Source organism: Bubalus kerabau, chromosome 23, assembly GCF_029407905.1.
Source record: "Bubalus kerabau isolate K-KA32 ecotype Philippines breed swamp buffalo chromosome 23, PCC_UOA_SB_1v2, whole genome shotgun sequence".
NCBI classification, from domain to species: Eukaryota; Metazoa; Chordata; class Mammalia; order Artiodactyla; family Bovidae; genus Bubalus; species Bubalus kerabau.
Genome location: NC_073646.1, coordinates 10,467,511 through 10,480,477, shown reverse-complemented (window position 1 = coordinate 10,480,477; position 12,967 = coordinate 10,467,511). Strand labels below are relative to the sequence as shown.

At 48.1% G+C, this 12,967-nt stretch overlaps 1 protein-coding gene across 1 annotated transcript in view; it reads left to right on the top strand.

Annotated features, from left to right (window-relative positions):
- Positions 1 to 561: 561 nt before the first annotated feature.
- The window catches only part of TVP23A (trans-golgi network vesicle protein 23 homolog A), a 32,968-nt gene continuing 20,562 nt past the window's right edge, over positions 562 to 12,967 (top strand). Inside the window, exons 1-2 of the mRNA XM_055561693.1 lie at positions 562 to 753; positions 1,005 to 1,084. Of these exons, the coding sequence (XP_055417668.1) occupies positions 745 to 753; positions 1,005 to 1,084 (89 nt within the window). The 5' untranslated portion in view covers positions 562 to 744. The remainder of the gene's footprint in view (positions 754 to 1,004; positions 1,085 to 12,967) is intronic.

Genomic DNA, 12,967 nt, shown 5'->3' with positions numbered 1-12,967 from the left:
AATACTACTATTACTGCTAATAATAGTTACATTGTCCATAGTGTGTGTCTGGCACCAGGATGAAGGCAACGTCACCGTGGGCGGCAATGGGACCCACGCCAGAGCTGCAGCAGATTCACCTGTTAAAAGGCCGAGTCCGGAACTCCACTCCAGGCCTTAGGAATCTCCGCGGTTGGCCTGGGAAATTGTTTTTAATTAAGGCCCTAGGGAATTCTTTGGGGAAACACCGGCCTTCTCCAGCCTTGAGAGAGGCTGCCCAACACTGACATTCATTCTTGCACTCTCTCCCTCCCTCGGTCGACATCTATGGAACATCCACCTGGTTCACTGACCCACTCGCTCTACTTCTCGCAGGATCACCGATCTGGGTTCCCGAGTCCGCCTCTGAGCCCGAATCGTCCCCTCCCTGCCGCCGCTCCGTCTTCACCCTCCATCCTTGCATTGGGCATCAACTGTCTCTCCTAGGCGGTGTTCCCGGAGGGCCCGGGCAGAGGGACCCTCCCAAGCCCCGCCCCCGCCCGGGCAGTCGAGCCCACCTCCCCCGCCGGCGACTGCGCTCTGGGGCCCGCGCGCCCCGCCCCCACCGGAGACCAGCAAGGAGGCTGCACCGGGGGCTCGGGCTCTGACCCCAACCCCACCGTGTCCCCGCGCCCACCGCCACTGCGCGCCAGGCGTCCCAGCCCTTCCGCAGCGAGAGGTGCAGCCGGAGGCTGGGTTGTGGGCTCCAGGTGGGCTCTGGGAAGGATGAAGCAGGTAGGGCCGCGGGGATGCCGGAGATGGGAGGGTGGTGGCAAGGATGCTGGGAGCCTTGCGGAGGGCTAGGAGAAGCTGGGAGGAAGAGGAGGAGGGAGGGGAGGGATGCGGGAGCCGGGGCTTGGGCCTGCGCTGGACCCCAAGTGGGCGGGAGGGTGGAGAAGGGGAAGGCCCCGCCCGCAGAGAGGGTCGTGGCCAGAGGGCCTGTGCACCGCTGGGAAGGGCCTGTCACTCGTCATTGATGTCCCCAGGCCCTGGTGGATGATACCGAGGATGTGTCCTTGGACTTTGGCAACGAGGAGGAGCTGGCGTTTCGGAAAGCCAAGATCAGGTGCGTTCTGACCCGGTAGCTGGGCAGGCACACTCAGTGCTGCAGATTTATTCATTCAGGTTCATTCATTCAGGATGTACTGAGTACCCGGTGTGTGCCAGACGCCGGGCTCCCAGCACACCCAGGACAGACCAGACAAGGTCCTGCCCTCCTAGTCTGTGGTCTTGGGGGGAGGGGACTAACAGGTGAACAAAGATGTTAACAAGATAATTAGTGTGAGAAGAGTTGGGAAGAAAACAGGCTGATGAAAGAGAAAGTCACTGGGGAGGCTAGCAGCCTTGTGCTTTTAATTGTGATGACGGAGAAGACTCTCGAGAGCCCCTTGAACTGCAAGGAAATCACACCAGTCAATCCTAAAGGAAATCAGTCCTGAATATTCATTCATTGGAAGGACTGATGCTGAAGCTCAAATACTTTGGCTGCTTGATGCAAAGAGCCCACTCATTGGAAAGGACCCTGATGCTGGGAAAGGTTGAAGGCAAAAGGAGAAGGGGCAGCAGAGGATGAGATGGTTGGATGGCATCACTGACTCAATAGAAATGAGTTGAGCAAACTCTGGGAGATAGTGAAGGACAAGGAAGCCTGGCGTGCTGCAGTCCATGGGCTTGCAAAGAGTCGGACACAACTGAACAACTGAACTGAACTGAGTGATGAGAGGCAGCCAGCATGGGAGGCTCTGACTAAAACCTTCCTTGAAGAATGAAAAGCAGATTTAAGGGCCCAGGGCTGTGTTTGGAAGGTCAAAGGAAAGCCACTGTGTCTGGAGGGTAGTGGGGGAGAAGACAGGGGTTGGCAGGAGGCTGGAGAGGTAGACAAGGGCTTGAATTTTTATTCTTGGCCCTCTTTCAACTCTAGCCAGTGAGATATTGTTGTTTTAGTCGCTCAGTCATATCCGACTCTTTTGTGATCCCATGGACCTTGGCCCACCAGGCTCCTCTGTCCACAGGATTTCCTAGGCAAGAATACGGCGGTGGGTTGCCTTTTCCTCCTCCAGGGGATCTTTCCGACCCAGAAATCAAACCCACGTCTCCTGCATTGGCAAGCAGATTCTTTACCATCTGAGCCACCTGGGAAGCCCCCAGCCAGAGGTAGTGTTGGCTTAAAACAACAGAGATTTATTCTCTCATAGTTCTGAAGTCCAAAATCAGTTTCACTGGGCTGAAACTAAAGTGTCCACAGGACACACTCCCTCTGGAGGTTCTAGGGGAAGATCCGTTTCTTGCCTTTTCTAGCTTCCGGTGGTTTGCCGGCTGGTGACTCCTTCTGCTGCCTCTCAAGACGAGCATTGTAGCATCTTGAGCCTCACTTTTATTTCACATCGCTTTTTCCTCTGTATCAGTCTCCCTCTGCCTTCCTCTTACTGGGTTACTTGTGGTTGCATTTTCGGACCCACTTGGATAATCCAGGGTAATCTTCCCACCTGAAGATCTTTAATTTGATCACACCCACAGAGGCCCCTTTGCCATAACAACTTAGTGACAGTCACAGTCTCCAGCGGTCAGGGCCCTGGATTGAGGGATTGTTCAACCTACCATAGTGACCTATGATTATCTTTAAGGAAAGATACTGTGAGAGAACTGGAATCCTGGGATATCTTCTAGATCATCTAAACTCATGTGTTCAGTGTTGGTTTTTTTAAAAAATTTAATTGGAGGATAATTGCTTTACAGTGTCATGCTAGTTTTTGTTATACAACTACATGACTCAGCTGCAAGAATAGATACATCTGCTCCCGTTCGGACCACCCTCCTTTTGCCCTAGCCCAGCCCTCTAGGTCATCACAGAGCACTGAGCTGAGCTCCCTGTGTTCTACAGCAGTTTCTTTCTAGCTGTCTGTTTGACACATGGCAGTGTATGTAAGTCAGTGTACTCTCGCAATTTGTCCCACCCTCTCCTTCCCCCGCTGTGTGCATAAGTCTGTTCTCTACGGCTTATGTCTCTATCTCTGCTCTGCAAATAGGTTCATCAATACCGTTTTCTAGATTCCATATATATGTGTTCATATATGATATTTGTTTTTCTCTTTCTGACTTAACTTCACTCTGCATAACAGACTCTAGGTTCATTCACCTCACTACAGCCAACTCAGTCTTCATTGAGCTCCTCCTGTATACCCACGTCTGGGCTGGTGGCTGGGGACACGTGGTGTACAGGACACACCGCCTACCTCTATGGCGTGGTCTGTTCTGGAGCAGGGATGGTCAGCCTCGACACTGCTGACATTTGGGGCCAGGTTCCTCTTGGTGGTGAGGATGTCCTGGGCATTTCGGATATTTAGCAGCATCTCTGGCTTCTGTTCACCACATGCCAGGAGCATCCCACCAGTGAGGTCTGCAGACAGCGCCAAGTGTTCCCTGGGAGGCAAACTTTCCCCGGTTGGAAACCATTGGTGTCAGGGTGTAGGGTAAAGGCATGTCAGTGGCTGTTATGAATCAATGTTTTAAATGCTGTGATTTCAGAGGGGGAAGGAGAGGGTGGGATGAATTGAGAGAGTAGCATTGACACATGTACTTTATCAAATGTAAAATTAGATAGCCCATGGAAATCTGCTGTGTGACACAAGGAACTCAAACCGGGGCTCTGTGACAACCTCAAGGGGTGGGATGGAGTGGGAAGTGGGAGGGAGGTGCAAGAGGGAGGGGACGTATGTCTGCTGCTGCTGCTGCTAAGTCGCTTCAATCGTGTCCGACTCTTTGTGTCCCCATAGACAGCAGCCCACGAGGCTCCCCTGTCCCTGGGATTCTCCAGGCAAGAACACTGGAGTGGGTTGCCATTTCCTTCTCCAATGCATGAAAGTAAAAAGTGAAAGTGAAGTTGCTCAGCCATGTCCAACTCTTCGAGACCCATGGACTGCAGCCCACCAGGCTCCTCGGTCCATGGGATCTTCCAGGCAAGAGTAATGGAGTGGGGTGCCATTGCCTTCTCCGACATATGTATACCTGTGGCTGATTCATGTTGATGTACGGCAGAAGCCAACACAATATTGTAAAGCAGTTATCCTCCAAATAAAAATAAATACATTTAAATATTTTTAAAAAAATGCCGTGATTGGCAAAAGCTTGGGCATTTATGCTGGCCAGGGGAGAAAGTGACAGCTTAGCTTACCCAAAGGATGGGTAGGAGTTAACTAAGAGACGTGGAGCGAGCACACACAAAGGCTTAGAGGGGAGAGCAAGGGCTTAAGGAGTTCACACTGGTTTACTGGAAAGTAGTTTGAGCAGAGGCTCAAGGGCAGAAGGAATCACGAAACAGAAGCTGGGAGCTTGGGCCAGGACACTGGCAGGGCTGGTGGGGGGAAGTGGAGGGGCACAGAGGACGCAGAATCAGCCAGTCTTGGTGGTGATCAAGATGTGGGTGCAGATGGGGATAGTCAAGGGTGATGCCCAGCCTTCTGGCCTTGGGACCCAGGTGGAAGGGCACTTATGTGGGAAAGATGTTGAGTCCAGGGTTGTCTTTGTTGGCTTGTGGTGGAATGCTCTAATGGCCAGGTTTGATTGGCTGCAGGGCAGAGAGGCTGGATCTGATTGGGCAGGGGGAGGTCATGTGGGCTGCATTCAGAGATCTGGGAGGTAGCAGGTTGTGGACCTGTGTGTGCCTGAGAGCTTCCAATCCCATAATCCTCTGCTGTGCCCAATGCACATCTCTGGTCCAGCCCTGGACCTGCTTAACCAGATTCCCACAGGATGGGCATCTCTAGTTGATTCTGATGCTCAAGAATATACAGAAGGTATCATTTATATATGGAATCTAAAAAAAAGGGGGGGGAGGTACAAACGAATGTATCTACAAATCAGAAATACAGTAACAGATGTAGAAAACAAACTTATGGTTACCAGGGGTAAGAGAGTAGGTATAAATTGGAAAATTGGGATTGACATATACATACTACATATATAAATATAAATATTATCATAAATAGGGCTTTCCTGGTGGCTCAGATGGTTAAGAAGCTGCCTGCAATGCAGGAGACCTGGGTTCAAACCCTGAGTTGGGAAGATACCTGGGAAAAGGAAACAGCAACCCACTCCAGTGTTCTTGCCTGGAGGATTCCATGGACAGAGGAGCCTGGCAGGCTACAGTCCATGGAGATGCAAAGAGTCAGACACAACTGAGTGACTTTCACTCACTCATATATAAAATAGAAAATAAATAAGGACCTACTCTATAGCACAGGGAACTCTACTCAATACTCTGTAATGGCCTAATGCAATGGGAAAAGAATCTAAAGAAGAGTGGATATATGTATAACTGATTCACTCTGATGTATACTTGAAGCTAACACAACATTGTGAATCAACTATCAGTTCAGTTCAGTCACTCAGTCATGTCCGACTCTTTGCGAACCCATGGACTGAGGCACACCAGGCTTCCCTGTCCATCACCAACTTCTGGACTTGCTCAAACTCATGTCCATTGAGTTGGTGATGCCATGCAACCATCTCATCCTCTGTCGTCCCCTTCTTCTCCTGCCTTCAGTCTTTTCCAGCATCAGGGTCTTTTCTGATGAGTTAATTCTTCACATCAGGTGGCCAAAGTATTGGAGCTTCAGCTTCAGTATCAGTCCTTCCAAAGAATATTCAGGATTGATTTCCTTTAGGAATGACTAAAACTCAACTATAATTAAAAAAAAATATAGAGAGATAGCTCTAAATCCTGAGCATAAATGAAGTCACCCAGATAGCAGGATGGAGAAGGGGGTTCTTAACTGGAACCTGAGGCCGGGTCCAGGAACCCTCTGGAAACTATTATCTAAGTTTCACATGTGTGTTGCTTTAAGAAAAGGACTCAGACTTTAATTACATTATCAAATGGGCCCATGATCCGAACAAGTTAAGGCTCACTACTATCAGGTGGGAGAAGGCAATGGCACCCCACTCCAGTACTCTTGCCTGGAAAATCCCATGGACCGAGGAGCCTGGTTGGCTGCAGTCCATGGGGTCGCAAAGAGTCGGACATGGCTGAGCGACTTCACTTTCACTTTTCACTTGCATACACTGGAGAAGGGAATGGCAATCCACTCCAGTGTTCTTGCCTGGAGAATCCCAGGGACTGCGGAGCCTGGTGGGCTGCCGTCTATGGGATCGCACAGAGTCAGACAGGACTGAAGCGACTTAGCAGCAGCAGCATCGGTATAAGGTGAGAATTGTTATTTGTAAATTCCATGTTGAAATGGATTCCGGGTTGACTTTGAAGGGAGGTGAGATTATGGAAGGGGTCCTGTAGCAGGAGTCTGGGATTTCAGGGCTATGTCTTCCTTTACTGCTTGCTGGCTTTGTGATTCTGGACAGGGTTCATCTTGCCTTGTTAAGCCGCCATTGACCCATCTGTGAAAAGACGGAACCTGTACCAACCTGCCCTCCCTACGTGATTGCTATACAGTTTGTTCAGTACATGTTTATCCAGCATCTGTGTATAGGTGCTGGTTACGCCCTGGGGATAGAGACTTGGTCCCTTCCCTTGTCCCCGGTTCCAGGTCAGTGAAGTGCAGTGTGGTGGGGAGAGCACCTTGCTGAATCAATGAAGGATGTGATTCTGTAGCACACCTGGGCAGGTAGAGGAAATGTTATTAATAGTGATGCTGTGTGTGTGTGTTTCCCCAGTGGGCTGCTTTTTTTTCTTTTCTTTTTTACTTTTTTTAGTGTGGGAAAAAACCCACAACATAAAATTTACCATTTTTGAATGTTCAGTACTGTTAAATATATTTATTTAAGATCCGTTGTCGTAAAACGGATCTACAGGACTTTTGCATCTACAAACCTGAGACTCTTTCCCCTTCAATATCAACTCTCTAGTCTCTCCTCCCCCAACCCCTTTTTTCTGTCTTTCTTAATTTGACAACTTAATTTTTTTTTTTTTTTTGCTTTTTGGCTATGCCTCACAGCGTGAGAGATCTTAGCTCCTCCACCAGGGATCAAACTCATACTCTCTGCCATGGAAGCATGGAGTGTTTTTTTTTTTAATATTTATTTATTTGGCTGCTCTGGGTCTTAGTTGTAGCACACAGGATCTTTAGTTGCAGCAAGCGAACCCCTTAATTGTGGCATGTGAGATCAAGTTCATTGAGCAGGGATCCATCCCAGGCACCCTGCATTGGTAGCACAAAATCTTAGACATTGGACCACCAGGAAAGTCCTTGAATTTAACAACTTTAGATACTTCATGTAAATAGAATCATAGAGAATATGTCTTTTTGTGGCTAGCTTATTTCACTTAACATAATGTTCTCAACAGGAGAAGGCAATGACAACCCACTCCAGTACTCTTGCCTGGAAAATCCCATGGACGGAGAGGCCTGGTAAACTGCAGTCCATGGGGTCGCTAGGAGTCGGGCATGACTGAGCGACTTCACTTTCCTTTTTCACTTTCATGCATTGGAGAAGGAAATGGCAACCCACTCCAGTGTTCTTGCCTGGAGAATCCCAGGGACGGGGGAGCCTGGTGGGCTGCCATCTATGGGGTCGCACAGAGTCGGACACGACTGAAGCGACTTAGCAGCAGTAGCAGCAATGTCCTCAACGTTCACCACGTTCTATCATATGTCAATTTCCTTCCTTTTAAAGGCTGAAGAATATTTCATTGTGTGTACAGACCACACTTTGTTCGTCCATTCGTCTGTCAGTGGACACTTTGGTTGCTTCCATGTTTTAGCTCTTGTAAATATTACTGCAATGAACATGAATGTACAACTATCTCTTCAAGACCCTGCTTTCAATTCTTAATAGATACCCAGAAGTGGGCTTGTTGGGTCATGTGGTAATTCTGGTTTTAACTTTTTGAGGAACTTTCATACTATTTTCCATAACACTTGAAGCATTTTATGATCCCCCCAGCAATGCACAGGTTTCCAATTTCTCTACATCCTCATCAGCAATTGTTATTTTCTGTTTTTTTTTTTTTTTTCAGAGTAGTGTGCAAGCTGGTGTCTTATTGTAAATTTGACTGCCTCTCCCTAATGATTAGTGATGTTGAGCTGCTTCTTGTGTGCATGTTTGCCACTTGCACATCATATTTGGAGAAATGTCTGTCCAAAGTCCTTTGCCTGTTCTTTAATGGGTTATTGGATTTTTTGTTGTTGTTCAGTTGTTGACATTTTTTAAAATATATTCTGGATATTAGGGACTTCTCTGGTGGCTTAGACGGTAAAGCATCTGTCTACAGTGCGGGAGACCTGGGTTTGATCCCTGGGTCAGGAAGATCCCCTGGAGAAGGAAATGGCAATCCATTCCAGTACTATTGCCTGGAAAATCCCATAAGCTCTTATGAAATGTATGATTTGCAAATGTTTTCTCCCATTTCACTGGTTACCTTTCCAGTCTGTTGATGGTTGTCCTGCAGTGAGCAAAAGCTTTTAAATTTTATGTAGTTTCAGTTATGATTTTTACTTTTGCTGTCTTTGCTTTTGGTATCATGTGTGTATGGTATATGTTTTTACTGAAATGTTCACATATCATAAACTCACAGTTTATACAATTCAGTGTGGTTTTTAGTATATCCACAATCCTGTCTTGTCCCAGGATTTTTCATCACCCTGGATGGGAGTCCTGGACTCTTTAAGCAGTCACTTCCCATCTCTCCCCTCCCCCAGCCCCTGGAAACCACGAATCTACTTTCCATCCCTTTGAATTTGCTCACTTTGGACACTTCACGGAAATGGGACCATACAGTATGTGGCCTTTTATCTGGCTTCTTTCACTGAGCATCATGTTTTCAAGGTTCATCCACGTTTTGGCATGTCCTTCACTGCTTTTTATGGCTGAACCATATTTCATTGTCCGGCTAGAGTACATTTTCTGTATCCTTCATCAGTTGATGGGCACTTGAGTTGTTTCTACTCTCTTGGTTCTTATGAATAATGCTGTGAACATTCACGTGGGGTCCTCCCAGGTGGCTCAGTAGTAAAGGATCCACCTGCCAATACAGCAGATGCGGGTTCAAGCCCTGGGTCAGGAAGATCCCCTGGAGGAGGAAATTGCAACCCACTCCAGTATTCTTGCCTGGAGAATCCCATGGACAGAGGAGTCTGGAAGGCTGCAGTTCAGGGGGTTGTAAAGAGTTGGACACGACTGAGCGACTGAGCGTGCATGCACGCTCGCACGCACGTATGAACATTCAGGTACAAGTTTATGTTTGAATATATGTTTTCAATTCTCTTGGGCAACAACCTAGAAGCCAAACTGCTTGGCCAAATGGTAACTATGTTTTAGCCATGCTGTGTTGCAGACCAACTTTTAGTGAGTATTCTGGGCTTCCAGCGGCCTTAAGGAGCAGGAGGAGCCTGGACTCAAGTTCAGGCAGTCCCAGGATTGGGTCCTGGCTCCACCATTCCCCAGCCAACTAACTGTGGTTGTGGGTTTGACTTGGCAGGCAGCCTCACAAGATGCAAATAGGCTTTCATATATAGTGGCAAAGTGATAAAGAATTTACCTCCCAATGCAGGAGATGCAAGAGACATGGGTTTGATCCCTGTGTCAGGAAAATCCCCTGAAGTAGGAAATGGCCCACTCCAGTATTCTTGCCTGGAAAATTCCATGGACAGAGGAGCCTGGAGGGCTACAGTCCATGGGGTCACAAAGAATCTGACACAACTGAGCGTTCACACATACACATACCTTTTATTTGGTTCTCTAGAAGGAAACAAGTCAGACACACAGTATCTTCATCTCATGGAGGGACTCTGCAGCTCCCTTCTCTTATTTTCTCATCTGTAAAATGGAGATGAGGTTAGCTCTATCACAGGCTGTGTGAGGAGGACTCAACTGGGTGAAGAAAGTATATGTAACGAGGCCACCGGGACCACTGACACCTTGTGTGCGCTTCATCAGTTCAGTTCAGTCACTCAGTCGTGCCCAACTCTTTGCGACCCCATGAATCGCAGCACGCCAGGCCTCCCTGTCCATCACGATCTCCCGGAGTTCACTCAGACTCACGTCCATCGAGTCAGTGATGCCATCCAGCCATCTCATCCTCTGTCGTCCCCTTCTCCTCCTGCCCCCAATCCCTCCCAGCATCAGGGTCTTTTCCAATGAGTCAACTCTTTGCATGAGGTGGCCAAAGTACTGGAGTTTCAGCTTCAGCATCATTCCCTCCAAAGAAATCCCAGGGCTGATCTCCTTCAGAATGGACTGGTTGGATCTACTTGCAGTCCAAGGGACTCGCAAGAGTCTTCTCCAACACCACAGTTCAAAAGCATCAATTCTTCGGCACTCAGCTTTCTTCACAGTCCAACTCTCACATCCATACATGACCACTGGAAAAACCATAGCCTTGACTAGACGGAGCTTTGTTGGCAAAGTAATGTCTCTGCTTTTTAATATGCTATCTAGGTTGGTCATAACTTTCCTTCCAAGGAGCAAGCGTCTTTTAATTTCATGGCTGCTGCTGCTGCTGCTGCTAAGTGGCTTCAGTCGTGTCCGACTCCGTGCGACCCCATAGACGGCAGCCCACCAGGCTCCCCCGTCCCTGGGATTCTCCAGGCAAGAACACTGGAGTGGGTTGCCATTTCCTTCTCCAATGCATGAAAGTGAAAAGGGAAAGTGAAGTCGCTCAGTCGTGTCCAACTCTTCTCGACCCCATGGACTGCAGCCTACCAGGCTCCTCTGTCCATGGGGTTTTCCAGGCAAGAGTACTGGAGTGGGGTGCCATTGCCTTCTCCATTCATGGCTGCAGTCACATATAAATGGTACCTATTCTCTGATCATAAGTGTGACTTGGTGTCCTGACTCTGGGCAGGGCTGGGGTGGAGCCTCAGTTGCAACAGGATGTCACACTGGGATTGTCCCTGGAGCTGGGGACTGTCCCTCGGATGGAAAGTTTGGTTTATGCTTTCAAAGCACTGTCTGCACAAAATTCATTTGGACCCACATGTTGTGATTTCCAATGGATTCCCATCCAAAGTGGGATGATGTCCTCTTGCTCCAGGCAGAGTTATTGGATCTGAGGATGGTCTCAGTTGTCAGGGCTGGTTTGCTGGTGGGGTTTGGTCAGTGTTCCGTGGTTGGTCCTCGTTTAGCCCAATGGGCCTTAAATTGAGGGGACCACTACCGTCTGGTCTCAGGCACCATTGAGAGTCCCCTGTTGGTGGGGCCGGGACCCAAGCCAGAAATCACATGGAATCAAAATCCGCGCCTAGCCTGTCAAGTAGGATAATGTTTTGTCTTTCAAGAAGTGTCCCACTGTCCGTTCATCTTTCCATGACAGACACGCAAAGCTGTTCCTCAAAACGAGCTCCAGATGAAATTCTTGGCTGCTTTTAAGGGGAAGTTAGATTGAGTGAAAAATAATAGCAAACACTTACTATACGTGGGCACTATTCTCAGTGTTTTACTCATAATATTCATTTAAGCTATATTACAAACCTATGAGGGCTTCCCTGGTGGCTTAGATGGTAAAGAATGTCTACAATGCAGGAGACCTAGGTTCGATCCCTGGGTCAGGAAGATCCCCTGCAAAAGGAAAATGGCAACCCACTCCAGTATTCTTGGCTGGAGAATTCCACGACAGAGGAGCCTGGTGGGCTACAGTCCATGGGGTCCCAAAGAGTTGGATACAAATGAGCAACTTTTACTTTTTCACAAGCCTATGAAGTCGATACTGTGATTTTTTAAAAAATTAATTACGGGATTTCCCTGGTGGTCCAGTGGTTAAGATTTCACCTCCCAGTGCAGGGGGTGCAGGTTCGATCCCTGGTTGGGGAACTAAGATCCCACATACCTCCTGGCCAAAGAACCAAAACATGCAACAGAAGCAATATTGTAACAAATTCAATAAAAGACTTTAAATATGGTTCATATTTAAAAAAATAAAATAAATAAAAAATTAATTTCAAGATGAAAGAAATTGAAGGAAAGAGTTGAGGGACTGGCCCGAGCCGAGGTCACACAGCTGTGCAGTTGCAAGGTGGGGATTTGAACCATTAGATCTGTCTCTGGAGTGGCATCTTAGGTTAGGTTGTGCTTCGGGGAGCAGATGTTCGTGCAGGTGGGGATCCCTGGGGACAGGCACTGCCCTGGGATCAGCATTCTCAGGCCTTCCATCATCTGCTTCCTCCAGGGAGTCCTTCGTATTTTCCTTGTGTAGATGAGAGTGTGGAATTGCCCCTCGTTTGCAGAGCAGGCTTTCTCAGCCCTCGGCACTGATACATGTGTGTGCTCAGTAGTCACTCAACTGTGTCTTGCGACCCTGTGGACTGTAGCCTGCAGGCTTCTCTGTTCATCGGATTTTCCCTGCAAGAACACTGGAGTGGATACTTGGGACTGGCTGGTTCTTTGTAGGGGCTATCCTGTGTGTTGCAGGATTTTAGCAGCCTCCCTGGACTATACCCACTTGATGCCGGTAATGCTGCCCTCCCCCCCGCCCCTCCCGCAGTTGTGACAACCAAAGATGACTCCAGACTCTGCCAAGTGATGTGGCCTTGGGGCAGAATTGCCCCTGGTTGAGAACGCTGTTTATTCTCTTGCTCTCTCTGGGGTTTGGATTTAGAGAAATTAAATTTGTATTTAAGGGGACGCAGAGCATGCTTGAGACCTCTGTATTTGACATTGACCCCTGAGAAGCTGATGGTGTGGCGGGACAAGGAAGGAAGGGGGCAGGTGATGGTACAGATATGCCTCAGTGGCTGTCCACTATTCCCAGAAATCAAAACAGGTACATCTCTGACTGTTCCACACACATTGTGCTACAACACACAGATGAGAAGAATAATTTTGTTTTTTCTTTGTTGTTAGAAAATCTGATTGCTTCAATTAGTGAGGACCCCTCACCCAGACCCCTGTATGTGCAACAAATCACTCTGCCCCTGTCCCCACTCTAAAATCTATTTAAAAAAATACAGAAATAATGACACATAAGCAGGTCTCACAAAAGGCCGATTGTTTAATTTTAAGG